The following is a 25,001-nucleotide window of genomic DNA, read 5'->3' as shown; positions in this document are numbered from 1 at the left end:
TGCGGCTCGCCAGGCGGCACAGCGCTGTAAGGCTGTCCGGGGGGTGGCGGACGAGGGTCTGCAGGCGGCCTGTGGTGTCTGATTTGGCTCGCGCATGGGATACGGGGTGGGGAGTATCGCACGGGGCGCCAGCCGAGATCCAGTCCTGCGGATTGCACGCTGTCCTGCGATCGATGGCGAGACGGATGCGTGCGGAGGTGAGGTGGATGTGCAAGACGAAATAGCGGATGCGTGCGGCGGGTGCTGTATCAGACGGCCTTCTGCACTCTGGTTCCGTGTGCCCTGTCAAACTCATTTGTGAATCGATAACTGCATCCATCGACATTTATTGACATCCGTCGACATTTATTGACACTCGCCGACAAGTATTGACATGTATTGACATCCACCGACATGTATTGATATGCACCGGCACCATCGACAGCTATCGACATGTATTGACATGTATTGACATCTCTACTTACACCAATCGACACCCGTCGCGCTATCGTGCGGCCGCCAAGGGGTCCAAGGTGTCTCTTGGTTGTCCAGCGCCCGTGCTCAATCCAGTTGTCCTGCCCGGCTCGCTCGTCGGCTTGGAGGGCCGTGCTGCTGTCTGTCCTGCGTCCCATTTATACCTTGCCGCTGCCCCGGCGCTGGCTCTGTCCCTCATCCTCGCTGTTGACCCGCCCTCGTCCGCCCTGGCTGCCCCTTTCTCCTCCGCACCGCTCCCACAGTCCCCCATGGTCCTGAGTTGTTTCGGGCACCGAAAACTGCGGAGGACCCGCTCGTCGGCCGTCCGGGCCCCAGTCGAGTCTGCTCTCGAGTCTGCACTCGAGCCGCCTCGCTCGCATTCCCTGCCGAGGCTGTACGAGGACTGCATCGAGCCCTGGCAACATCCCGTCCAGGCTCTCGTCCAGCTCGCCCGCCAGCAGCCCAGTCCCGTCGCTCTCCACAGCCGTGAGGGCGACCGGGTCCAGGCCTTCACCTATCGCCAGCTCTGGGATCGGTCCTATTCGATTGCTCGGGGTCTGGCCAATCTGCCGGGTTGGTCCAGCGACGATGGCATCGTGGCGCTCCACTGCCCGCCCGATGCGCACTGGGTGTTCTTCACATATGCCCTCTGGATTCTTGGAAAGTATGTTGGTGACTGGAATGCTGTGCTTCTTCTCCGACCCATCGCTCTTGCTCGTTGACGGGTGTTGTCAGCGACTGCCCCGCCTTGATCCGCACCGATTCCTTGGCCCGTGGCTGACTGCCTCCCGGATCCTCCTCGATCCAACCCGGGTCCTTCTCGATCCTGCCGCCTCACATACAGGAGACCTCTTAACTTTGGCCTGGATTGGCCGCCCACTACTCGAAACATTATAGCAGAAAGGTGCCGTGCTTGTCCGTCTCCCGCAGCCAGTGCGCCATGGCAGATTGACAGCCCTGGGATCCCTGCACCGTCTCCTGCCCGGGGAGCCCTGGTGTCTGGCTCCATGTCCCAATCGTCTGCAATGTGCCTCTCGCCTCTCCTGGCTGCCGCTTATTCACTTGTTCAACCTGGCTCCACCCACCAGACACTCCATCAAGTTCATTCTTTACTCATCTCTCGAACCCGGGAGAATCGAAAACGTCACGGCCGTGGACGGGAGACTGCTCCCGCTCCTGGGGCCGATACCTCATCCATCACTCGACCTCTGTGCTGCATCGCCCGAGATGATTGCCTATTTGGCGACCTCTGGCACCACAGGTGAGGCGCCGATTCCCGGCGATGGGGGCTTGAGCGGATGGAACAGCAGACCAAAGACTGACCGCTTTGTTTCCCCATCGACATTCAATGTCCTGTATTGTAACATTACCGATCAATGGCCTGCGATCTCTGAAGGCTTACCAAAGACGTAAGGAACCCTTCCGCTCACGCTCGTGGTGTTCATACCCGCTTTGCCTCGCCCGCCAGTCGATGATCTGACCCTGACCATTCTGCGACAGCTTCCCGGTGCCCTACACCATGCCCTCACCCCTGCGGATCTTTTGGGGTGTGACCAGCGGAAGCACTGGTGTCTTTCAGGTTGGTGCATTTCCTGGTCCTCACGTCCCACAGCTGCCGACATCTAGGCCCATCTGCATGCACCGACAATGTGGCTCACCTCCATTCTCTGGCATGGCTGCAGATGCCCTCCTTTGGTGTTTCGGTTGCCTCGCTCGTGCTCTCGATCAACACCTGCGGGTCCATGATGGTGTCCAGTTCCTCCATGGACCCGCTTCAAAAGGCCGCCGACGTCATCTTCTGGCTTGACAAGGGCATGCAGATTCTGCAGACAGTACGTTTTGCGTTTATTACTGGGTGCTTGGTCCGAATCGCTGGCGTGGACTGATGCCAATCGACGCTCGCTGCCCCAGACGCCTTCCTTTCTCAAGGTGGTTCTCCGAATGGCCCAGATCCACCAAAGTGCGGTGGTTTGGCCTGCTGTCACCCGCCTTGTGCTGGTTGGAGAAATGATCCCTCCATCGCTCGTCAAGACCGCCAAGGCATTCTTTCCCAGCGCCACGATTCACTGTGGCTACGGGTCCATTGAGGTGGGTCGCCAGGGACGCTGAGAGGCTCGAGAGACTGGCTCACTCTCGCCGCTGTGCTCGCGAACCCTCTGAGACGGCGCTATTTGCTCTGGATCTGCTTGTGGATAGATGAGTGAATGAATGGGTTGGTTTGTGTGTCGGCGATATGCAGAGCCTGAGTCTGTGCAAGGAAACTGCATGGTCTTCCTGCATGACTGATCGCTATCCTGACCAATGTCGTCCGATTGCTCTCTCCAGATGGGCGTCATCCGGGCGTTTGGCTTCTGCACCATCGACCCAGACGCCCCTGCTCCCTCGAAGCTCGTGTACTCGATTGCGAACCCCAACGTCCGCCCCTTCCTCCTCGACGATGAGGGGAGCGTCGTCGATTCAAATGCCGCACGCTCCGGGATACTGTGCCTCGCCCTTCCCAAGGACCATCATGTCCGATTCCATGCGAGCTTTGTTCACTGCGACCGCGCCGATCCTCTGTCCCCCTTTGGGTTTCTTGAAGACGGATCTCCGTGCGTACGCACCATGGATGAAGTCGAGTTGGTTGGCAATGAACAGTTTGTCATCCTGGGGAGGTAGGCAGTCGTACCCAGCTAACTTTCGTCGGTTGTTGATCGACGGCACTAGTTGGCATAGACGCTTTTGGGTACATGTCGTGCGATGACAACTGTGGTGCGATGACAACTGTCGTGCGATGACAATCGTGGTTCACCGCCATCTGCTGACTCATGGGCGGATCGGATTTCTGCTCCCTGTCACTGCTTGTTGCATCAGATTCGGCCGCAAGGTCAAGATCAACGGTGTATTTGTCGATCTGCAGTATCTGGAAAGCATGCTCCTGGAAAAGATGTGCGAGGTGCTCGTCGATTGCACCCTTGTCCAGACTCTTGAGCTCAAGATTGTGCTCTTTTTCGTCTTGAAGCAAGTCACGGCCCCCGGCCTTGGTCCGCGGCAGGTGCTGGATCTGGCTGCGAGCGTGTTCGCTCTCCGAAACGTACCCAACGTGCCCCTCCACAACTGCATCCCCTTGGACTGCATCCCACTGACGGACTCTGGCAAGCGCGACCAACGAAGGCTGCAGGAGATTGCCGAGCGAGCAGACCTCCAGGGCCTGGCCATCTCGTATCCCCTGATCGACGACTATCAAACGCCGCTGTCGCGCGTTGCTCTGAGGATTGCCCAGCTCGGGAGCCAGATCATCGACTCTCAGGAGCTCGAAAGGCGCAACTATTACATTGCCGGGGTTGGCTTTGATTCGCTCAGTGCCAGTCGGCTGTCCTTGGCCCTCAAGACCGAGTATTGCGTCGAGGTTCCGCCACCGATCTTACTCTCCCACGGCATGACGCCCAACAACGTTGCCCAGATCATCCTCGACATTTCCGACAGTCGGCCGTTCAACCCAGCTGCTGTGGATCTCGCCGCCGAGGTTGCGAAGCGTGACGATCCCTCTGTGACTGCAAACGGCCTTCCTCCGTTTGTGTTTCCGGCATCGCCTCGGGCCATCTTGCTCACAGGCGCGACGGGGTTTCTGGGCGCCTTCCTGCTTTTTGAACTGGCCGCCAAGTTCCCCGCCGCCCAAATTGTATGCCTCGTTCGCGCTCCCGACGAGCCGTCGGCCAAGATGCGTGTTGAGCGAGCAGCCTGGAACTTTGTCGTCGCCTCGCGAGACCAGAGCGCTTCTCGCTTCCGTATCATGGACCGAGTCACATGCATCTGCGGCGATCTGTGTCTCCAGCAGTGGGGAATCTCTGACCAGCGATGGGCACAGCTGGCGAAGGACATTGACGTTATCGTCCACAACGGCGCCAAGGCCCACTGGCTGCAGAGCTACGAACGACTCTGCCGTGCCAATGTCGAGGGCACGATCACGGCGCTCCGCCTGGCAACAACGCACCATCTCAAGGTCGTTCACTACATCTCCACGACCGGGACGCTCCCGGCGTCGGGTGCATACCGAGAGCGCCTCTCCGAGTCAGTCTACGCGCAGTCTGATGTATCTGGCGGATACGCACAAACCAAGTGGGCCTCTGAGCAACTGATCAACAAGGCACGGTCCCGCGGAGTGCCTGCGACGATTATCCGTCCAGGGGTCGTTGGCGGGGACAGCATCTACGGAGGTACGTACATGGCTTGGCCGAAGAGCGAGGTAGAGGCGACGGTGTACCAAAGTGATTGTGGGTTGATGTGACAGTTCGGGATGACACCCCTGACGATGATGTATGGACTCGCTTTGCGTATTCCGGCACTGACAGTGCTCTCTTTTTTTCTGCCACTGCTGATGCCACTGCTGCTGTGGCCAGTCTCCAACACCAAGGATTCCATCTGGAAGTATATCCGCGGATGCATCGAGATTGGCGCAGCCCCGTCGCATGTGAGCGTCGTGTCGGTCAACATGGACCCCGTCGACCTGGTTGCCCAAATTGTCGCAGCGATCGTGGCCTCTCCCGAATCGCTATCCCGATTCGTCTTCCACGTCAGCGATTTGACTAGCCGGTAGGTTTCTTTGCGGGCCCATGGCGAAACGAGGCGAGGCTGCTGCTCGCCGTGCTGGCATCACTGGCGTACCCCCTGCCACCTTGAGCCTGACCCGAGTCGACTGTTGCCTTGGCTCCCCGCTCAGCATCTCCGAGCGGGATATCTTTGAGGCCGTCACCAGTCTCGGGTGGAATGTGATGTTCCAAACCCGCGGCCAGTTCCGACAGCTCCTGGTGACCTCAGCCAACCGCCGCAGCAACGCCCTCTTTCCGCTGATGGACATGGTCATGTCGCTTTCATTCACGCTCGACTCGACCAACACCAACTCAATCTTTACTGGAATCAGACCCACTGCGATCAACACCCTGCGCGCCAGCCTTCGTTACCTGGAGTTGGTCAAGTATCTCCCCGCTTCTGCCTCACGACTGATGACAAGCGATAGCATTTCGTCCCAATCGTCTCGATCATCTGCGCCGATGGAAGGCGGGGCTGCGTGATGCTGCAAACGCAGCGTCTGTTGCATAGCCCTGTCTCTCCTTCCCGTCCCCTCTCCGATCACTTTTTCCTCGTCGTTTCATTCCTTGGTGCTCTTGCTTGCTCCTGTCTGCTTTCCTTCAGACACATCTGCGGTCTGCTATGGTTCTTTCTTCCCTCCTTTGCATGGGACTCTTGCTGTCCATCTCTTCACACATTTGCAATGATTCACCATCCACATTTCGTTTCGCTACATTGCTTGACAGCCATTCGCTCGGGCTGATCAGCCGTCCGCCGTTTCGGCCGGATATCTCACTCTGTTTTACTCTGCTCATGCTTTTCTGATTGTGTTCATATTCCTTTGACTTGCCTCTCATCTCGCACCTCATCATCTGTCTCGCACTCTCATTGTCACTCGCGTCTTGCACCTCATCTTCTCGTTGCTAGATTCGCGCCGATGGCCTCTTCCAAATTCTTGATGCCCTCACGCCTCATTCGTTCTGTACGAAACTTGAGATCTCAACCATCAACTGTCCTGCGTGTACATACTTTGTACTGGCGCATCCAACCTACTCGGCCCCCGCCGGTGACGAACGATGCTGCCATGAACACACTATTTATTGATTCACCTTTGTATCCATGATTTCAACTGCACTCTCCTCTGCCTGTCCAAAATACAATTCGCAGCTGCAAGTGCTGCGCGTGCCTCATTGATTTCTTGTTAGTGAACCAGTGATATCGCATGGATCGATCTTTGGAGGCCATCAGCCCTGACGTGCCTCGAGCTGCTGGAGCTTGGTGCGGGCAGCCATGTGGCCAGAGGCGGAGGCGGTCCGAAACCACTGGGCAGCCTTGAATTTACTCTTCCCGACGCCTCGGCCATTCAAGTAGCATTCGCCCACGCGGTATTGGGCATCGAGGTTCCCCTTCTTTGCGGCTGCTTGGAACAGTCCTACGGCGGTCTCGTCGTCTTGCTGAACGCCTTCCCCTCGCTGATAGCACTCGCCCAGCTTGATCTGTGCGAATACGTAGCTTTGCTCGGCCGATCTGGCGTACCATCGCGCGGCCTCGGCCAAGTTTTTCTCGACACCCCGACCGTCGTGATAGATATTGCCCATGTTGTGTTGTCCCCCCGCGTTTCCTGCCTCGGCCGATTTGCGGAACCATTCGGCCGCGATCTTGTCGTTCCGGGGCACCCCCAGGCCTTGGGAATAGAGGAATCCAAGCAGGTTCTGGGAGCTGGCGTTGCCCGATCGAGCAGCCTTCAGCAGCCATTCTGCGGCTTTGGCGTGGTCCTTCTTGACTCCGCATCCGTCGTGGTAGCATTGTCCCAAATTGTGTTGGCCCCACGAGTGTCCATTCTCGGCTGCCTTGAGAAACCACTGGACGGCGGCTTGGTGGTCCTGGACCACACCCTTCCCATTGTAGTAGAGCGAGCCCAGCATGTTCTGTGAGCTTGCGTTGCCTTCAAGAGCGGCCTGGTGGAAGAGTTCGGCGGCCTTGGCAAAGTCTTGCTTGACGCCTTTGCCGTTTTGGTAACACTCGGCGAGGTTGTGGAGGCCCCATGGGTGATGCTGCTTGGCAGACTTGGAGTACCAGGCGATGGCGGACTCAACGCTCTGGCTGGTACCTTTGCCATGGTAGTAGCAGATGCCGACCCAATTCTGAGCGGCTGCGTTGCCTTGGTTTGCAGATTTCATGAACCAGCGGAAGGCGTCGCTGCTGTTGGTGGTGGTGCCATATCCGTCCCTGAGGCATTCGCCGACAAAGCACTGAGCAATATCGACACCGGCGTTGGCGAGCTCACGCATCATCTGGTAGCCTTTGGGCTGATTGGGATCTGTTCCGAACCCGTAAAAGTGGCAGATTGCGCGCAGGTAGGTGCACAGCCAATGGCCTTCAGGCCGGAGTGAACAGTGTCTGAAGAACTGCTGGGCATCGGGGTTGTCCGTGAAGATGCCACATATACTGCTTCGACCGTTGGGCGAGAGGGCCTCTTTGGCCAGCTGAAAGCCGCTGGCGGCGCTGCACTGAAACAGTGCAGACCCTTGGCGCATATTTCTGGGGATGCCGAGGCCCAGATAGTGGAGCCAGCCAAGCATGAACGTTGCCTCGCTGGCATAATACGGCACAGGCTTGGCCAGCTCGTTTCCTCTGGAGGCATCGCTCCAGCAGGTCAGTGCAGTTGACATGTTCTGTTGCACCCCGACGCCGAGGAAATTGGCCCAGGCAAGGTCATTGAGGGCCTCGGTGTTTCCAGAGACGATGCTCTGGTGAAAGAGCGCTGTGGCCTGGATCCAGTCTGGATGGAACGCAGGTTTGTCCTTGACGAGGTTTCTGGCTGCAGTGAGAGAGTCGAGGGAAGGAATTTGAGGATGCACTTGAGCCTGGATCTGAACCTGAGACGGAGGAAAGATTTAACTTGAATCTGCAAAACACTGAAGGCGAGCTGTCCAGGGAACCCTGACGATAGAGTGATACCGCCCACTCTGCAACATCAAGGGCGGTGGAATGGGATGAAGTGTTGTGCCGATTTAACTTACCTCGCTCCATGTTGTAACTTGTGCCGGCGTCGGTGGTTTTGCCGGGATTGGCTTTGCTTGCTCTGGCGCCTAATTTGGGCACAAGATGAGTGAGTAATATTCGGATTAATAAGCCAACTCGAGTTAACCTTGGACTGGAGTACCGCAGATGGCTCGAGGTCTCCTATACACTGCCCGCTGTCGAAGAAAGTCACTATGGCAAACGAAACTCACTGGCGCTGCGAGACTACCGATGCCGGGGCTACCGATGCCAAGGCGACCAGGCAGCTCCGGGACAACCATCTTGTACACGGTCAAGGTCATCATGATCGTTGTAAAATCGGGTCGTTCATCCGGAGCTTGTTTCCACCATAGCTGCATCCAATCCCAGGCGTCATCTGGGACGCCCTGGTGACGTTCAGGACGGCGACCTTGCGCGAGGCAGGCGGGAAATATGTCGACGTGGATACCTTCGTCCTCAAACGGAACTGTTCCGTCGGTAAATACTTCGTACGCGGTCATGGCGAATGCATACACATCTGACTTGAATGAGGAGCGGGTGGTAAAGAGCTCTGGTGCCATGTACGCCATGGTTCCACGGCTATTGTCGGGCGCCGCTTTGGCAGTCGAGAAGCTCAAGGAGATGCTGCGGGTGCGAGCCATTCCAAAGTCTGCGATGAGGGCCCGACCGGCTTCGTTGATCAGGACATTCGATCCTTTCAAGTCACCATGGACGATGCTGCGACTGTGGAGATAGGCCATTCCAGAGGAGACCTCGTATATGAGGCGATACTTTTGTTCCACCGGGATGGGCTTGTACGGATGCGAGACCAGGTCGGCGAGGGATCCGTTGGCCATGAATGCAGATATCATGAAGGGTTTCTCCACCAGATCGCAGGCGCCGAGCAGCTTGAGGACGTGCGGGTGGTCGAGTTGGTGCCAGTGGGATATTTCCTCATGGAACTTGAGGATTTGGCGCGAGTCCATTTTGCTATGGAGCTGCTTGACAGCAACATCAGCGCCATGGTAGGTTGCCCGATAGACGGCCCCGAAACCTCCTTCAGCAATCGGCTGCGGCGACCAGTTGACGACGTGCTTTGGGAGGATCCGCCAGGGTTCATCCCGCATCATGCCAGAGACTTTGGACTGTGCCTTGAGGAGGCGCAGGAGAGCGGTGGGGATGCCTTTGTCGCTCTGCTCGGACGACGCTTCCATAACGTACGCTTGCAGGACAGCAGTTGTGTTTCGGATCTGCCAATCTTGCTGCTGGTCCAAGAGGATGCCCACTTTGGCGAGAACCTGCTCCTGGTTTCGTTGCAGCATGGGTTCCAGCGTTTCAAAGAACCGCTTCTCCCGGTCTTCGTCGTCGCGGATCGCCTGGACAATGTCCAGAGTGGCATCGACTCGGCTGGCGACGGTCACCGTAAGGGCCAACATGACGCTCTGCCAGAGGCTGTCCAGCTCAGAGCAGAACTGCTCGATTCTCTTGCGAACAGAGCCTCCCATGAGCACACGCTCGAGCTTGGACACAGCTTCGATCTTTTCTTGGAAATAGGCATGGATCTGCTGGTGAAAGACAACGAGACGATGCGCTTGCTGATGGAACAGGGGACTGTCGCTCTGGTACTGGGAGAGAGTAAAGAGTATGCTATAGGACTTTGCTGCGAGGGTGCCCCAGGATTTGGTGTTTTCTTCGGCAAGCTTGACAGCCAAGTAGAGCTTGAGAGCAATCTAATCGAGGCATACAAAAGTGGTCAGAAGCGCAACTTGTCCCTGTGACGATGGAGAACTGTTGCTCACCTTGCAGACACCAAGCAACGCTCCGCCGTGGAGCGACTCGGTGAGGGACGAGATGGAGGCAACAACGTCAGAGACGTCGAGGGCCATAGTGGTCGTTGGAGAGAGTAAGAGATTGGCAGGGAGGAGAGCGGGAGAAGGAGCCTGGGGTTTTGCGTGGATTGCTTGGGGGCAGCCCCGCCACCAGAAGTTCAGGATGGGCCATGGTCACGCGATGCAGCCAACACCGCCACCGTGAGGATGCAGCCAATCAGCGGCAGGTACATTGGATCATCGCGAGTCACACAACACAGTTCACCAATGGCGGAACACACTCTCGTCTGGAGAGGCACGCTGTGACTGGATCTTATCACGCACTCGGCCATGTCGGTGCGTGATGATATGAGTCTGCTTGTATCTGCTTGATTCCCTGGCCCTGTACCTGGCCTTTGATTCGCACCCAGAGAGCAGTCGAGTTCTGGCCTGGAGACGGAGAAGTAAGGGGCAAGATCTGCTATATCTCATGAAGAAGGGACCTTGATGTGGTCGTTTATTCCTGGAACACTCGCCGGAGCTGCCCGCCATCACGAGGGACGTGGGGGATGGATGGACGGACGGAATGTGGGTGGTCGTGGGAGAGGCAATGTCAGGGTCCGCTGGCAATGCAGTCCATACTGCAGCGATATCCTTGCTCGGCGGACTTACGATTCCACTCGACTGCTTTGAACCAGTCCTTGGTTACTCCAATTCCAGTGTAGGAGCACGCACCAACAATCCACAAACCAAATGAATTGTCTTGGTTGGCTGACATGCGATACCACTCAAATGCCTTGCCGTTGTCCACCGATACTCCCCAGCTATGTTTGCAGCACTTTCCGATCTAAAACTGGCTGTCGCTGTGGCCGACATTGGCGAGCTGCTCAAAGATGCATGCTGCTTTCTCCTGGTCTTGGGTGGTTCAGAATCCATGGAACAGGCACACAGCCTCGAGATGTTTGTACAGCCAGTCATGTTCCGATCTCAGGTGGCAGAGATTGAAGAAGTGAGTCGGAGTTGGTATCGTACCCCAGGCACGCCTGGAAGAGATATGAGAACACTTATCGAAACGGGAATAGTCGATTCTCAGATCCCCGCGTTGATTTTGTCCAATAAATCAGACGACATGTTCATCCGAGCACAGGGGGCAAACTCGGAGGTGCCAGGCCACAGAGGCGGGTCTGCAAGTGCAGACCACACCCCACTTCTCGTCGAGCCTCAGAGGCTCTTGAGAAGAATGTTGCGTTTTTTTTTTTTTGTTTACAATAGTTGTATATTCAGGAATATTCAACAAGCCATCAGTACCATGCGGTACCCGGCAGTGGGCGTACAAGCAGGCTCACACGCCCCTGTTGCGGCTCTCGCCGACTCTCCAGCCCACACGGCGAGCCATGCGGGTGAACACTTCCTCCAATAGGTCCCACAGGGACTCGCATGTCTCCAGGTCCCGCTCGGGGACCCTTTCTCTCTGGCCATGGGAGCTCCTCTCCGGGATCTCCTCAAAGCCCATCCACGGCTTTGTTCGTTGGGTTCGCTGTCGTGGCCTCATGCCTCTCAGCACTCCAGTCACTCTGTCACTGCTCGGTGTGGGGAGAAGGCTGCCTCTCCTGCTGGTCGTTGGGAACGGTGTGTCTCCGAGTCCGAGGTCGTCGTCCGAGACCAGGTCCGGGCTCAGATCGGCATCGTCGATCAGATCGATGCTTGGTGTTGTGTTCGAGAGCAAGTCGACACTCTGGTCGCTCTCCCAGTCCCATCCGTGGCTGGGCAGGTCGTCGTCGATGTTGGTGAGGAAGGAAAAGTCCAGATCTCTCTCCGGATTCAATTCCCAGTCTGGCACCGAGCTCATTTCGGAGCTCAGGTCTGTTGAGTCGTCGTCGGTCAGCCGGAGTCGCTCCAGTCGTGCCAGCACCTCTCGATGTGGGTACCAGAGCGACTCCCCGTCGTCATCCGAGACTGCTTCGTCAATGCTGGTCTCCCCATCCGACGTGGTGTCGGACACGATTGGTGGTGGCCTGCAATCCGCTCCACCGTCAGTGTCCTCGTGGTTCTTCTGTCTTGCTTTCTGTTGCTCAAAGGTGATCAGGTCCAGCAGCTTGTCGACTGGTCCCACTCCGATGGTCTGAGGCTCCACCCATGCTGGGTGTGATCGTTGAAGTTGGCGCACCTTCCTCGGGAGGATCCCTCTTGGGTCGATGCACCGCTGTGCGTGGGTGCGGTTGAACTCCACGGTGGCTCCGTTTGTCGAACATTGTCGGCATATTTGAAGCCGGCCTGTGTGATGGCCCGGGAAGGCTCCGAGTCTCCACCGAACCATGAGCTCGAGGATGGGTTTGGATCCTTGGTACCCCTCCGCCATCCAGAGACCTGACATCTGGGTTGACGGTGTGCATGCCGCCGTCAGCTGTTGATTCCCTCGAAACGCTGTTCTCATATGCTCAGTGAGGATGAGCTCCTTGATGGGTGTGGTGACAGCGTCCTCATTCATCGTGGTGGTACTCTGTCGGTTTGTTCGGTTGTGGGATCCTTCCTCACTACTCGTGATCCCGGAGAGCCCGTTCCCGAGCAGCCGTCTGCGTCGTTGCGAGGTGGATAGTGGGACCATGATGAGTCCCGTGACGATCTCGATTTTTTTTTTTTTGATAGTTGTATATTCAAGAATATTCAACATGCCATCAGTATCGCAGGATACCCGGCAGTGGGTGGCCAAGCTCGCTCATACACCCCTGTTGCGGCCTTCGCCGACTCTCCAGCCCACACGGCGAGCCATGCGGGTGAACACTTCTTCTAATAACTCCCAGAGGGAGTCGCATGTCTCCAAGTCCCGCTCAGGGATGTCGGGGGTTGGTTTATCCAAGTCTCCCTCCAGTATCATCTCGAACCCACTCCAGGGTTTTGTCAAGACTGGACAACGGGGCAAGCAGGGAAGTGCGCAAGAGTCCTAATGCAAGACTCGAACGTAGGGAGAGGAGCGGGGACTGGACTGGGACACAGAGTGTCAAGTGTGAAGCCAAAGTTTTATTCTAGATCCAAGGCTTAGGATACTAAAAATACAAAGTGGCAAGACGAAGGCAAAAGACAGAGGCTGGTCGGAGGGCTATTTATGCGAGCGCCAAGGATCGACGCTGCAGAGCGAGGGGGCAGGAGCGAAGCAGCGGCGGGGAGGGCGAAGCAGCGAGCGAAGCAGGTGGCGACCGTGACTCGGGATCCGTGAGTCAGCGGGCGTCAGTGGCGGCGGCATGGCGGCGCCAAGGCGTCAGGCGGCGTCGAGGCGGCGTCGTGGGCGTATCCCATGACCAACAGCAAGGAAGCGGGAACGGGACACAGACAGCGCGCGTGCTGGCGGTAAGATAACAAGGCAGCACAGCGCGGGAAACAAACAAACAGAAGGAAGGGAAAGCACTAAGGCAGGCAAACAGAAAGGAAAGGGCAAGGGTAAAGGAAGGAAGAGGGCAAAGGCAGAGGGTGTTCATGACAGGTTTGCTGTGCGGTGTTGGGTCTTGACTTGCCCTCAAGGGAGTGTGAGTTTGTCTGTGGGAAGGGTACTCGGGATTTATCTCGTATCCTGGGGTCTGACCTAGTCCCAAGTCATCGTCGGACTCTGGGATCGGGTCAGTACTTCGTCCTTGGGAGGGCGTGGGAACCTCTATGGTTTCGAGGCCAGAGACTATGTTTCTATTCGTCTCCCTGGCCCGGTTTCGGTCTCCATTGTCTTCGTTACCTGTGAGGAGTGAACAAGCGCAAGGACGAAGACCAAGTGCTTGGTATGAGCTTTATTAGCTTTTAGCCCCGAACACCAAAGAACAAGTTTTGTTCGAACTGGTGTTCAACATAGGCTCAGACATGCAGGGCTATTTATAGACCGGGAGAAGGTCGAGGGGCAAAAGTGGGCGAGAAGGGTGGAGCATCACAGAGAAGCGAGAAGGGGGTGCGAGAGTGGCTGGTGTGCAAGCGAGAGAGGCTTGGCACAGCCCGGGGACATGTGCCGAGCGGTGGGGGAGGCAGGAAACCAGTAGACGCGGGTGGCAACGGCGCGTGCTCATGCATGGGGGCAAACAAACACGTGGGGACTCATGATTGGTGCGGAGGGCGAGAGCATGCGGGACAATCTCATTGGTCCGTTGTGATGCTGGTCATCACACTGTAGGAGATGGTATCTCCGACGCTGTGCTGCGCGTACTGCGCGTACTGCGCGGCGCAGTGGGTCGTGACCTGTGCTGCGCTTTGCGTTTTCACGCACCGCAGGCAGGCCACCGCAGGGTATACCTGCGGGTTGCCCCCGTTCCCCCCGTTTGTCTGGAGTTCGGTTTTATCGTGAATAAACGTAAGTGCTCCCCGAGCTCACCCGTCCGCTAGAGTAGCCTAGCACCGCCCTGTTCTGCCCCGTCCTGTCTTGTCTTGTACCCCCTCCCTCCCCGTCTTGCCCCAACGTCCCAGTAGTGGACGTTACATGGTAGCATCGGAAATCCTCGTCTTGTTTTCGTCCTGTTTGTCCTCTTTCTAGATCCTCAAGCTGGATCCCGCCTCTCTTGCCGACCGACTCTCCTCTCTGTCCCTGGAGCCTGCCCCTGCCATGAGCAACCCCCGCCCACTTCCGGAAGCCTTCCTCAAGACCTTCCGTGCCCCAGTGTTTACTGGGAAGAGCCGCTCCTCCTCGGTGGAGGACTGGCTGCAGCAACTCGAGGACTACCTCGATGCTGCCCAAGTCGCCCCCACCCACCACATCGTCGCCGCCAAGCTCTGCTTAAAGGACCAGGCGTACCGTTGGTACCGCCGCCAAGGGTTCGACGAGCAGAGCGAAGGTGTGTTTGACGACTTCAAGGACCGCCTCCGTCGCCGCTTCGGCAGCCCCAATGCTGAACTCATTGCCCGTGACAAGCTATACTCTCTCGTGCAGCGTGGTTCTGTGACCCGCTACATCGAGGAGTTTGAAGACCTCTCCTCCCAGATTGAGGAGCTGGGCTCTGCTGATGCGATGTACCTCTTCCAGAAGGGCCTCAAGCCCAAGATCAGAGAGTACATCGCCAGCAACCCTGATGCCCGCAAGTCCCTGGACGTGATGATGGACGTTGCCGAGAACCTCGACAACGTCCAGTACCATGGCCGCCAGTTCTACCCGCAGCTGGCAGGCGGCCATCGGTCTCATCACGTCCCAGCCCGTCCGCCTCGCCCGGCCCCGCCCGCAAGACCCATGCCTGAGCCCATGGACGTTGACGTCAACGCCATGGAGGCTCGTGGCCCTCCCCGCTCCCGGTTCCAGCAAGCTGCCACTGTCTCCCCCAAGGACAGACAGAAGCAGGAGGACCTCCGCCATGGTTCCTGCTTCTTCTGTCACCGACCGGGACACCAGGCCAAGGAGTGCCCCATGAAGTCGGGAAACGGCCGACCCTACTAGGTGGCTCTGGAGCCCTAGTAGGAGACCAACGCCGTGGATTGCTCAATGCAGTCCACGCGTCTCCAGAGGAAGTTCACCTCGCCCCCTCCCCCGAAGGAGAAACAAACCAAGTGTTGTGCGTCGTGCGAGAGGTGCATGGTGGCGCAAGCCGCCTGCCTCTCCACGAACGTGAAGAGAAAACCAAAATTGAAAACCAAAACAAAAAAGAAAATCAAGAACCCTTGAGGGACAGGACCGCCTGTGCCCTCACCCCTGTCAAGTCGTGTGTGTCGGATGCTTCCGACATGTGTCCGCAAGCCGTGGACGTCGTGTGCAATGGCGTGCTGACGCCGCAGGCCCCCGCAATGGCCGAACCCTATCCAAAATGTCCGAGTGGCCGTGATGAAGCCAACCAAGACCAAGTGTCGCCCGTTCCCCCAAGTCAAGTCATGGTGCAGGAGGCTGTGCAGGAGGACCATGAAGAGTCCCTGCTGTACCTCCCTGCCACCGTCCAAGGTCACACCGTCCGAATGATGGTGGACTCTGGAGCAAGCTGCAACTTTGTCAGCAGACGCTTGCTCCAGGAGCTCAACATACATGCAACCAAGAAGAAGTCGCCGATGAGTGTGGCGCTTGCAGACGATCGTGTGCAGCAGTGCACACACCAAGTGGTCCTGCGAGTGGCCCTCCATCCCAAGTACCATCCTGTCCTGTTGTTCCAAGTGATCGACACCAAGTTCGATGCCATCCTCGGCATGAGCTGGCTTGCTCGTGCCGAGCCGACTCCAGTCGTCGACTGGAAAGGCCGCACTGTCCGTGTTGGCCCTGACATTGTCCTGCAGGGCATGGCCTCACCCAACATGCCACCTCTCCTCTCAGCCATGCAATTCAAGAGGCTGATCAAGAAGGACACGTCGTTCCTCTGTGTCGTGCGTGAGGTCGACGACACCGACCAAGCCGGTCCCGGTCCCCCGCCTGTGGTGACCAAGCTGCTCGACGAGTACAAGGACGTATTCCCCGACCAGTTGCCACAATGCCTGCCACCCCAACGCACCGTCGATCATCGCATCGACATCGAACCAGGCTCGTCGCCTCCGTCAAGACCGACGTACCAACTGTCGCTGACGGAGATGGACGAACTCAAGCGCCAGTTGGATGACCTCCTCGCCCATGGGTTCATCCGCCCGAGCCAGTCACCGTATGGTGCACCAGTGCTCTTTGTCAAGAAGAAAGAAGGTGATCTCAGGATGTGCGTCGACTATCGCGCACTAAACAAACAGACCATCAAGAACACCTACCCGTTGCCCAGGATCGACGAGTTGATGGATCGTCTGAGTGGAGCAAAGGTCTTTAGCAAGATAGACCTCCGCTCAGGCTACCATCAGATCCGCATCCACGAGGATGATGTCCACAAGACCGCCTTCAGGACTCGCTACGGACTGTACGAGTTCCTAGTGCTGCCGTTCGGATTGACGAACGCACCTGCCACGTTCATGCAGCTGATGAACGATGTGTTCCGCCAAGAGCTCGACAACTCTGTCATCGTGTACCTGGATGATATCCTTGTGTACAGCAAGGATGAAGCGACCCATGAAGGTCATGTCGCCCGCGTGCTGGCCAAGCTACGCGAGCACAAGTTGTATGCCAAACTGTCCAAGTGTGAGTTCTTCAAGAATCAAGTCCCGTTCCTGGGACACGTTGTCTCAGGAAGAGGAATCGAAGTCGACCCCGCCAAGGTCAAGTCTGTGGTCGAGTGGCCGCCGCTCGCATGCGTCTCTGACGTGCAGTCGTTTCTCGGTCTCGTCAACTACTACCGCCGATTCATCCCCGATCTGGCGCGCACTGCCGGTCCACTCACAGACCTACTCCGCAAAGAGTGCCCCTTCGTGTGGGACCACCCACAACGCCAAGCGTTCGAGACCCTCAAGCACGCCTTGACGAACGCTCCTGTCCTCGCTGTGTTCGACCCGAACACGGATGTCTCCGTGCACACCGACGCCTCCGACTTTGCGGTGGGAGCTGTTTTGATGCAGGAGGGAAGGCCCGTTGCCTTCGAGTCGCGCAAACTGTCCCAACACGAGATCAACTATCCCGTGCACGAGAAGGAGCAGCTTGCGATCATCTACGCGCTGCAGAAGTTCCGAGTGTACCTCCACGGTACCGCCAAGCCCTTCAAGATTGTGACGGACCACCAGTCACTGCGTTACCTCGACACCAAGAAGAACCTGAGCCGACGCCAAGCGCGATGGATGGAGTTCCTCGCCGAGTACAACTACGAGGTTGTATACCAGAAAGGCAAACTCAATGTGGTGCCTGACGCACTGTCCCGACGCCCCGACTACCAATTGGCGTCACTGTACGAGTCGACTGTCAGTGTCGACAACACGATGCTGGATGTTGTCCGAGACAACATCGCCAACGACAAACAGTTCGGAGAACTGTTCCGAAAGGTGTCTAAGCTCCCCAAGGACGACGAATCATCCGAGTACACAGTGCGTGATGGCCTGCTCCTCCTGAAGAAGGACAGCCGTGTCTGTGTGCCGGACATTCCGTCGTTGAAGACCAAGTTGCTCCAAGAGGTCCACGACTCGCCCCTCGCTGGACACTTTGGAGTCGAGAAGACATACGACCGACTGGCCAAAGTCGCATACTGGCCTGGAATGAAGCGCACCGTCGAGAAGTACATCGAGTCCTGCCATACCTGCAAGATGGTCAAGTCACGCACGACCCGAGAGCAAGGATTGCTGCAACCCCTGCCTGTTCCCGACCGCCCCTGGACCAGCATGTCCATGGATCTCATCACGCATCTACCGACGACCAAGTTGGACCACGATGCAATCGCTGTCTTTGTCGACAGGTTCAGCAAGATGGCACACTTTGTGCCGTGCCAGACGACATGCTCCGCGCCTGACCTTGCACTGCTGTTCTTCAAGCATGTGTTCAAGCACCACGGCCTCCCAAAGTCCATCGTCAGTGATCGAGACCCCCGATTCACCTCCTTGTTTTGGACAAGTCTGTTCGACCATCTCGGCACCAAGCTGAACATGTCAACCTCGCACCACCAACAAACGGATGGACAGTCCGAGCGGACGATCCGCACCCTCGAGCAATACCTGAGGACATACGCCTCGACCAGCCAAGACGACTGGGACATACAGCTGAGTCATGCAGAGTTTGCATACAACACCGCCAAGTCGAGCACAACTGGCTTGAGCCCCTTTGAGGCGCTCTACGGATTCCAGCCTGATGTTCCCACCTCCTTGACACTGACCGAGTCCACGGCTGGATTGCCTCCCAAACCAAGTGCCTTTGTCAAAGATCATCAAGTCCGACACAAGATGATCGCCGACGCGCTCACGGATGCGCAACAAGTGATGGCGAAGTACTACGACCGCCGACACCAGGATGTCTCCTTTGAAGTTGGAGACCTTGTCTACCTGGACGCCGACAACATCAAGGTCCCCGAAGCCCAGTCAAAGAAGTTGTTGCCCAAGTACCGAGGACCGTTCAAGATAGCGGCCCGACCCAGTCCCCTCAACTACCTGTTGGACTTGCCACCTGGAAGCAAGCTCCATCCTGTCTTCCATGTGTCCAAGCTGCGTCGCCACACGACCCGCAGTCCAGCACAGTTCCCCGACGCCGACGAAGGTGTCCCGGACGACGCACCACTGGAAGACGACCTCGGACAATACTATACTCAAGAATATGAAGTCGAAAGGATCGTGAGGCACAAGAAAGTGGCTGATGGGTCACTTCGGTTTTATGTCAAGTGGGTTGGTTACCCACACTCGGGCAACACATGGCAAACACTGGAGGACTTGTCCCATGCACCCGAGGAGCTGAGTAAATACGGTAAACACCTCGAGGAGCCCCAAATAAAGAGCACACGCAGGGCTCCTCGCAGGAAGCCTTCTTAAGTGTGGGAGTGTAGGAGATGGTATCTCCGACGCTGTGCTGCGCGTACTGCGCGTACTGCGCGGCGCAGTGGGTCGTGACCTGTGCTGCGCTTTGCGTTTTCACGCACCGCAGGCAGGCCACCGCAGGGTATACCTGCGGGTTGCTGTTAGAGTCCAAAGGGGACTCAACGGCAAAAGAAGAAGTGAGCTCGAAGTGAGCTCAGGGAAAGCAAGGGTAGAGTCCGAAGTGGACTCGGAGAGGGAGCGAGGGAAGCAAAGATCCGTTCAAGATAAGACTTGTCTCGAAATGAGACGTGAGGAACACTCAGAGAATAAAGTAGAAGGCACTTTATTTAGTCCTATTTTGAACGCTAAGGTTCGACTACACATCGCGGGGGTCAGGCTATTTATAGACAAGTCCGGACTTGGCAGCGAAGGGCGGCCAAGGGAGGGAAAAGTGGGCGATCGAGCAGGGCGAAGGGGGCGATGCACGAACGAGGGCCGAGAAGGACCACCGAGACAGGCAGAGAACCAAAGCGAGAGAGGCGCAAGCAAAAGCGAAGCACCTGGCAGGAGAAACGTGCAAAGGCGAAGCAATGTGACTCAACGTCCAAGAAGCGGATTGGTCAAGTATAAGGTTGGGGCAAATGCATGCGAGATGAACAAGAGATCGGGGCGGTCAGGCAGGTCATGAGTCACCGGTGGGGGGACACATGACCGGCAGCCGAATTGCAACCAATCGCAGCAAGGCGCGTGCACAAACAAACCGGCGCGTGCGAAGAAGACAAAGGAAGCGGAGCAGCGCGGGAAAACGGAAGTGCGGAAGGAGCGGAAAAGACAGGCAAAAGGCGGAAAATCGGAGGGGAACTGCAAGGCTACACACAAACAAACAGAAAGGCAAAAGAATAGCCAAGTGTGCAGTCAAAGTGGAGAACAAGCAGGAGCTATCCCTAACATCATCCCCTTCCTTAGCGACGAACTCCGGACGTCGCCTTCGGCTTTGAGGGATAGCGAAGGTGGAAGTCAGCAACAAGATCAGTGGCGTGGGAAACATTGGCAGCGGGCTCCCAAGACCGGTCAGTCTCGGAATAGCCCTTCCACTGAACCAAGTACTGTAAGCGACCACGGAAGAGCCGAGAATCGAGAACAGTCTCGACCTCAAACTCTTCCTGGGAGTTAACAAGAATGGGAGGTGGTTCTGGTTGGGTGAACTCGGGAACAATGTCCTTCGTTCGGGGTTCAAGGAGGGATACATGGAAAACGGGGTGAACTTTAAGTGTGGAAGGGAGTTTAAGCTCAAAGGCAACGGGGTTGATGCGGCGAAGAACTTTAAAGGGGCCAAGCTTTTTCTGGTCAAGCTTGTTGGAGGGACGAAGGGTGCGAATGTGGCGACGATCCAGAAAAACGAGGTCGCCAACGGAGATGTCGGGAGTGGGGAGACGGGATTTGTTGGCCTGCACAGTGTAGGACTCTTGGGCAACCCGGAGGTTGGCCTTGAGATCCTCGAGAACGGTCTGAAGTCGGTCGACACGTTCTTCGGCAGAGGGCACAACAGAGGGATCACGAATGATAGAGGGATCGAAAATGGGGTGATGGCCATGGACTGCAAAGAAGGGAGTCATGCCAGTGGAGGTGTTTTCCGAGTTGTTGTAAGTGAACTCGGCAAGGGGAAGGTGAAGGGTCCAGTCGTCTTGCAGGTAATTGCAATGGATACGCAAATACTGCTCGATGACCTGGTTGAGAACCTCGGTCGAACCGTCGGTCTCGGGGTGGAAGGCAGAAGAAAGGGAAATCTTCGTCTTCAGAAGCTCATTGAAGCGCCTCCAGAAGGCCGAAGTAAACTGAGTTCCTCGGTCCGAAACAATAGACCGGGGACAACCATGCAAGCGGAAGATGTGGGAGAGGAAGAGTTCGGCGGTTTGCTCGCCTGTAACCGTCTTCGTGGTGGGCACAAAGTGTGCTTGTTTGGACAGGCGGTCCTTAACCACGAAGATCGAGTCAAAACCGTTCGAAGGTGGGAGATCCGTGATGAAGTCCATCGACAGGTCCCACCAACGTTCGGAAGGAACGGGGAGAGGATGAAGTAAACCATAAGGGGAGTGACGGGACGGCTTGGCTCGCTGGCACGCTTCACAATTAGCAATGAAGCGACGCACAGACTTACGAAGCCGGGGCCAGTGAAAGTCCCGGGAGACGAGCTCAACGGTCTTGGCAAGACCAAAGTGACCAGCGGCAGCGGAGCAGTGACGTTGCTCAAACACTTTGAGCTGGAGCTCGGGGGAAGGGACAACGATCAGGTCTTTAAAGTAAAGGAGACCGTCACGGAAGGAGTAATCGCCATCAAGACGTTTGGCGTTAAAGTCAGAAAGGAGGGAACAAGAAAGGGTGGCAGCTCGAATCTCGGAAAGAAAGTCGGGATTCGAGCCGATAACAGTGATGCTGTCGAGAGAAATAGACTCGAACAGCTGAAGGAAGTTGGTGGAGTGGAGGGAGTCACCAGGCTTTATCTCAAAGTCAGAACGGCGACTGAGAGCATCGGCTATGGTGTTGAGACGACCAGGGCGGTGGTAAATGCGAAAAGCAAAGTCAGAAAGGAATTGGGCCCACCGGAACTGGCGGCGAGAAAGTTGAGAAGCGGCAGTGAACCGGGTAAGGTTCTGATGATCAGAGAAAACAAGAGTGGGAATATCAGGGTCGGCAGCCATCAAGTAATGACGCCAGGCGGTAAAGGAATCGACAATGGCGAGGAGCTCTTTGTCGTGAGTGTCATAATTCACCTCGGCGGGACGGAATTGCCGAGAGTGAAAAGCAACGGGGTGAAGAGCGCCGTCAGGGTCAAACTGAGAAAGGACGGCACCCAAAGCAAAGTCAGAAGCATCGGGCTCGATGACAGCGGGTTTAGAGAAATCAAAGTATCGAAGAATAGGTGCGGAAGTGAAGGAAAGTTTAAGAGAATCAAAAGCCTCTTGGGCCTCGGGAGACCAAGAGAAGGTGGAGGATTTGGTAGTGAGGGAAGTCAAAGGACGAGCAAGTGCGGAAAAGTCCTTGACGAAGCGGCGGTAAAAGTTTGCGAAACCAATAAAGACTTGGATATCGCGAGCAGAAGAGGGAACAGGCCAAAGGGAAACGGCCTCGACCTTGGCAGGGTCCATTTTGATGCCATCGGCAGAAATGATCATGCCGAGAAAGTCAACTTCAGAAAGGTCAAAAGAACACTTGGCCGGATTGACCTTAAGGGAGTGTTCACGAAGGCGAGAGAGAACAAGCTTAACATGCTCCTCATGCTCCTGGGGATCTTTTGAGAAGATCAGGATGTCGTCAAGATAAATGACAACACAGACACCAAGGAGGTCCGAGAAGATGTCGTTCATAAAAAACTGAAAAGCAGCGGGGGCATTCGAAAGACCAAAGGGGATAACATTGTACTCAAATGAGCCAGATTTGCAAACAAAAGCAGTCTTCCACTCATCGCCCTTCTTGACACGAACCAAGTGGTAAGCATCAGGAAGGTCGAGGTGTGAGAAGACGCGGGCAGAAGAAAGTTTATCCAGAAGATCCTGGAAGAGGGGAAGTGGGTAACGGTTCTTCTTCGTGATGGCATTGAGGCCTCGGTAGTCGACGCAAAGGCGAAGACCACCATTGGGCTTCTTCACGAAGAAGCAGGGAGCACCAACGGGAGAAGAGGATTTGGAGATCCAACCACGTGCGAGGGCGTTGGTCAGATACTCCGAAAGAGCAGATTCCTCGGCCGGGGACAAAGGATAGACTTTCCCCGGCTTTGGCAAACGAGGTTCCTTTCCATCCTCGGTCCGTACAAACTCAATGGACAAGTCATACGGACGATGAGGAGGCAAGGAAGAAGGAGGGTCAGACTTGAGGCTGAAAACGTCGCCAAACTCATTGTATTTGAGTGGGACGCCTCGAGAGTCAACAGGGGTGCCAGACTCGGCATACACCTTCGTCGTGAGCACGGACCTTATCGACACCGTAGGATACGTCTCCGGCGAAGGAGGACGGATATCCATTTGGGCAGCGAAAATGTCGAGCTTGTCTTCCCGTGCAAGACGGAGAAGACTCGCCGCATTAACGAGCTCAATGTCGGGTGAAGATAAAGCCGTTGGCTCTTCAGAAAGCGAAGCAGAGTCAAGGCGGGAAGAAAGGGAAGGCGAAGTGCCAAAGGAGGGAACCGGTGTAAGGGAAGGACCGGAGGGAGGAGGAGTCAAAGGCGAAGTGCCCGAAGGGGGAGGCGAGGAGCCGGAAGCGGACGGAGTGTCCAAGGAAGAAGCAGAGACATCCGCGAGGATGTGTCCCATCAGCAAGGCAAGAGGGATCGGAGAATGAAAGGGAGAGGGACTTCCAATTAACAACTGGATTATGCAAGCGCATCCAGGGAAGACCAAGAGTGATGGGAGTGGTGGAGAGTCGAGTCACAAGAAAAGAAATCGACTCGGTGTGGGAACCAATGGTCAGAGTCAAAGGCGCGGTTTGGAAACGAATGAAACCGGCCGAAGAACATCAGCAAGGGAAACGGAGTAAGGAGTAGAAAGAGGGATAAGAGAGAGTTTATGGAGATCGGCAAAGGCAGGATCAATGAGGGCAAGAGCGGAACATCCATCATCAATAAAAACAGAAAGGGAGATGGAGACCGGGCCAGAAAGACTCATGACGATAAGAGTGGCCGGAAGAAGAAGCTTATCGTCCGATAGTGACGAGTCAGAGGGGGAAGATGTTCGTATCGCCGAACAGACCACCTCGCTTACTTGCGAGGTGCTGCTCGGCTGTGAGCATTTCCCGAGTTCCGTTTGACCAGAACCGGGCACTGCTGAACATCGCGACTGCCGGGACAAGACTTTTCCCCGCAGTACAAGCAGAGGACCCTGCTCACGACGTCGCTTTTTCTCGACGTCGGAGAGCTTAGCAGGGCGGACCGAGACAGAGTCAAGGTCCATGGGAGTGGGTGCAGAAGAGGAGGAAGAAGAAAACATGCGCGGGAGAATGGTGGTGATGGGGAGCAGAGCGAGAAGAAGGAGGAGGAGGTGGGAACGGGAGGAGACCTTGAGACGATGGAGGGCATCGTCGTACTCGACCGCTGCCTTGATCAACTCGGGCAAGGAAGCGGGAGCGGGGCGGGAGACCGATGAGGTGGGAACTTGACCTCAGACTTCAAACCCTCCTTGAAGAAGTGCATTCTTGGTGGGTTCGTCAGTCTGGACGCGGGCGGCGAGCTGGAACGAAGCGGGTGGCGAAGGCTTGGCAGGACTTGAGCTGGACCAAGCGTTTGAGGTCGTTCAAGGCCTTATCTTGCGAGGAGGCCGTGTCCTCACCGAAGGTCGAACTTGAGGGCAACTTCAAAATCCGCGAAGGAAGCCGGGAAGCGGTTGGCATATAAAAGGCGGCCTCGTACCATTTGAAGCTTCGCCGCGGAGGAAGGAGGTGGCATAAAGGACCTTCTGGCGCTCGGGCGCAAAGAAGGCAGGATCGGCGAGGAAGACGAGGTGGCACTGGGCGAGGAAGGCCGTCGTCTCGTCGCGGGAACCTAGGAAACTCCTTGGGCTTGTTCACCTGGTAGACCTGGCGGGGAGCGGCGGCGGGAGCTTGCAGATCTTGGATCTGACGATGGAGAGCAGCGTTCTGGGTCATGAGGGCGTTCATACGCTCCTCCATGCGCGCCAGGTACGCATTGAGATCTGCCGGGGGTGCAGCAGGTCAGCCATCGGATCGACGAGGGGAAAGAGAGGCGAAAGAAGAAGAAAGGCCGGGAAGCCAAGAGGGAGCGTTCAAAATGATGTTAGAGTCCAAAGGGGACTCAACGGCAAAAGAAGAAGTGAGCTCGAAGTGAGCTCAGGGAAAGCAAGGGTAGAGTCCGAAGTGGACTCGGAGAGGGAGCGAGGGAAGCAAAGATCCGTTCAAGATAAGACT

At 56.6% G+C, this 25,001-nt stretch overlaps 2 protein-coding genes across 2 annotated transcripts; one reads left to right on the top strand and one right to left on the bottom strand.

Annotated features, from left to right (window-relative positions):
- The first annotated feature begins 661 nt into the window (after positions 1 to 661).
- BJ171DRAFT_307042 (male sterility protein-domain-containing protein) lies at positions 662 to 5,563 on the top strand. The gene is made up of 11 exons (XM_053107031.1): positions 662 to 1,117; positions 1,298 to 1,357; positions 1,542 to 1,714; positions 1,850 to 1,862; positions 1,954 to 2,032; positions 2,136 to 2,285; positions 2,365 to 2,541; positions 2,779 to 3,107; positions 3,307 to 4,649; positions 4,833 to 5,025; positions 5,153 to 5,563. Exons 1-11 carry the CDS (start codon positions 723 to 725, stop codon positions 5,502 to 5,504), a joined length of 3,264 nt encoding a protein of 1,087 aa, XP_052968883.1. The 5' UTR covers positions 662 to 722; the 3' UTR covers positions 5,505 to 5,563.
- A 682-nt stretch (positions 5,564 to 6,245) lies between these two features.
- BJ171DRAFT_579169 (uncharacterized protein) lies at positions 6,246 to 9,890 on the bottom strand (the record flags this gene model as incomplete). The annotated part of the gene is made up of 4 exons (XM_053113945.1): positions 6,246 to 7,822; positions 8,025 to 8,093; positions 8,255 to 9,734; positions 9,804 to 9,890. The coding sequence occupies 4 exons, from the start codon at positions 9,888 to 9,890 to the stop codon at positions 6,246 to 6,248; spliced, it is 3,213 nt and encodes a 1,070-aa protein (XP_052968882.1).
- Positions 9,891 to 25,001: the final 15,111 nt, after the last annotated feature.

This window comes from Polychytrium aggregatum (assembly GCF_025602895.1).
Source record: "Polychytrium aggregatum strain JEL109 chromosome Unknown BJ171scaffold_9, whole genome shotgun sequence".
NCBI classification, from domain to species: domain Eukaryota; kingdom Fungi; phylum Chytridiomycota; class Chytridiomycetes; order Polychytriales; genus Polychytrium; species Polychytrium aggregatum.
This window is presented reverse-complemented; position numbering and strand designations above follow the sequence as displayed.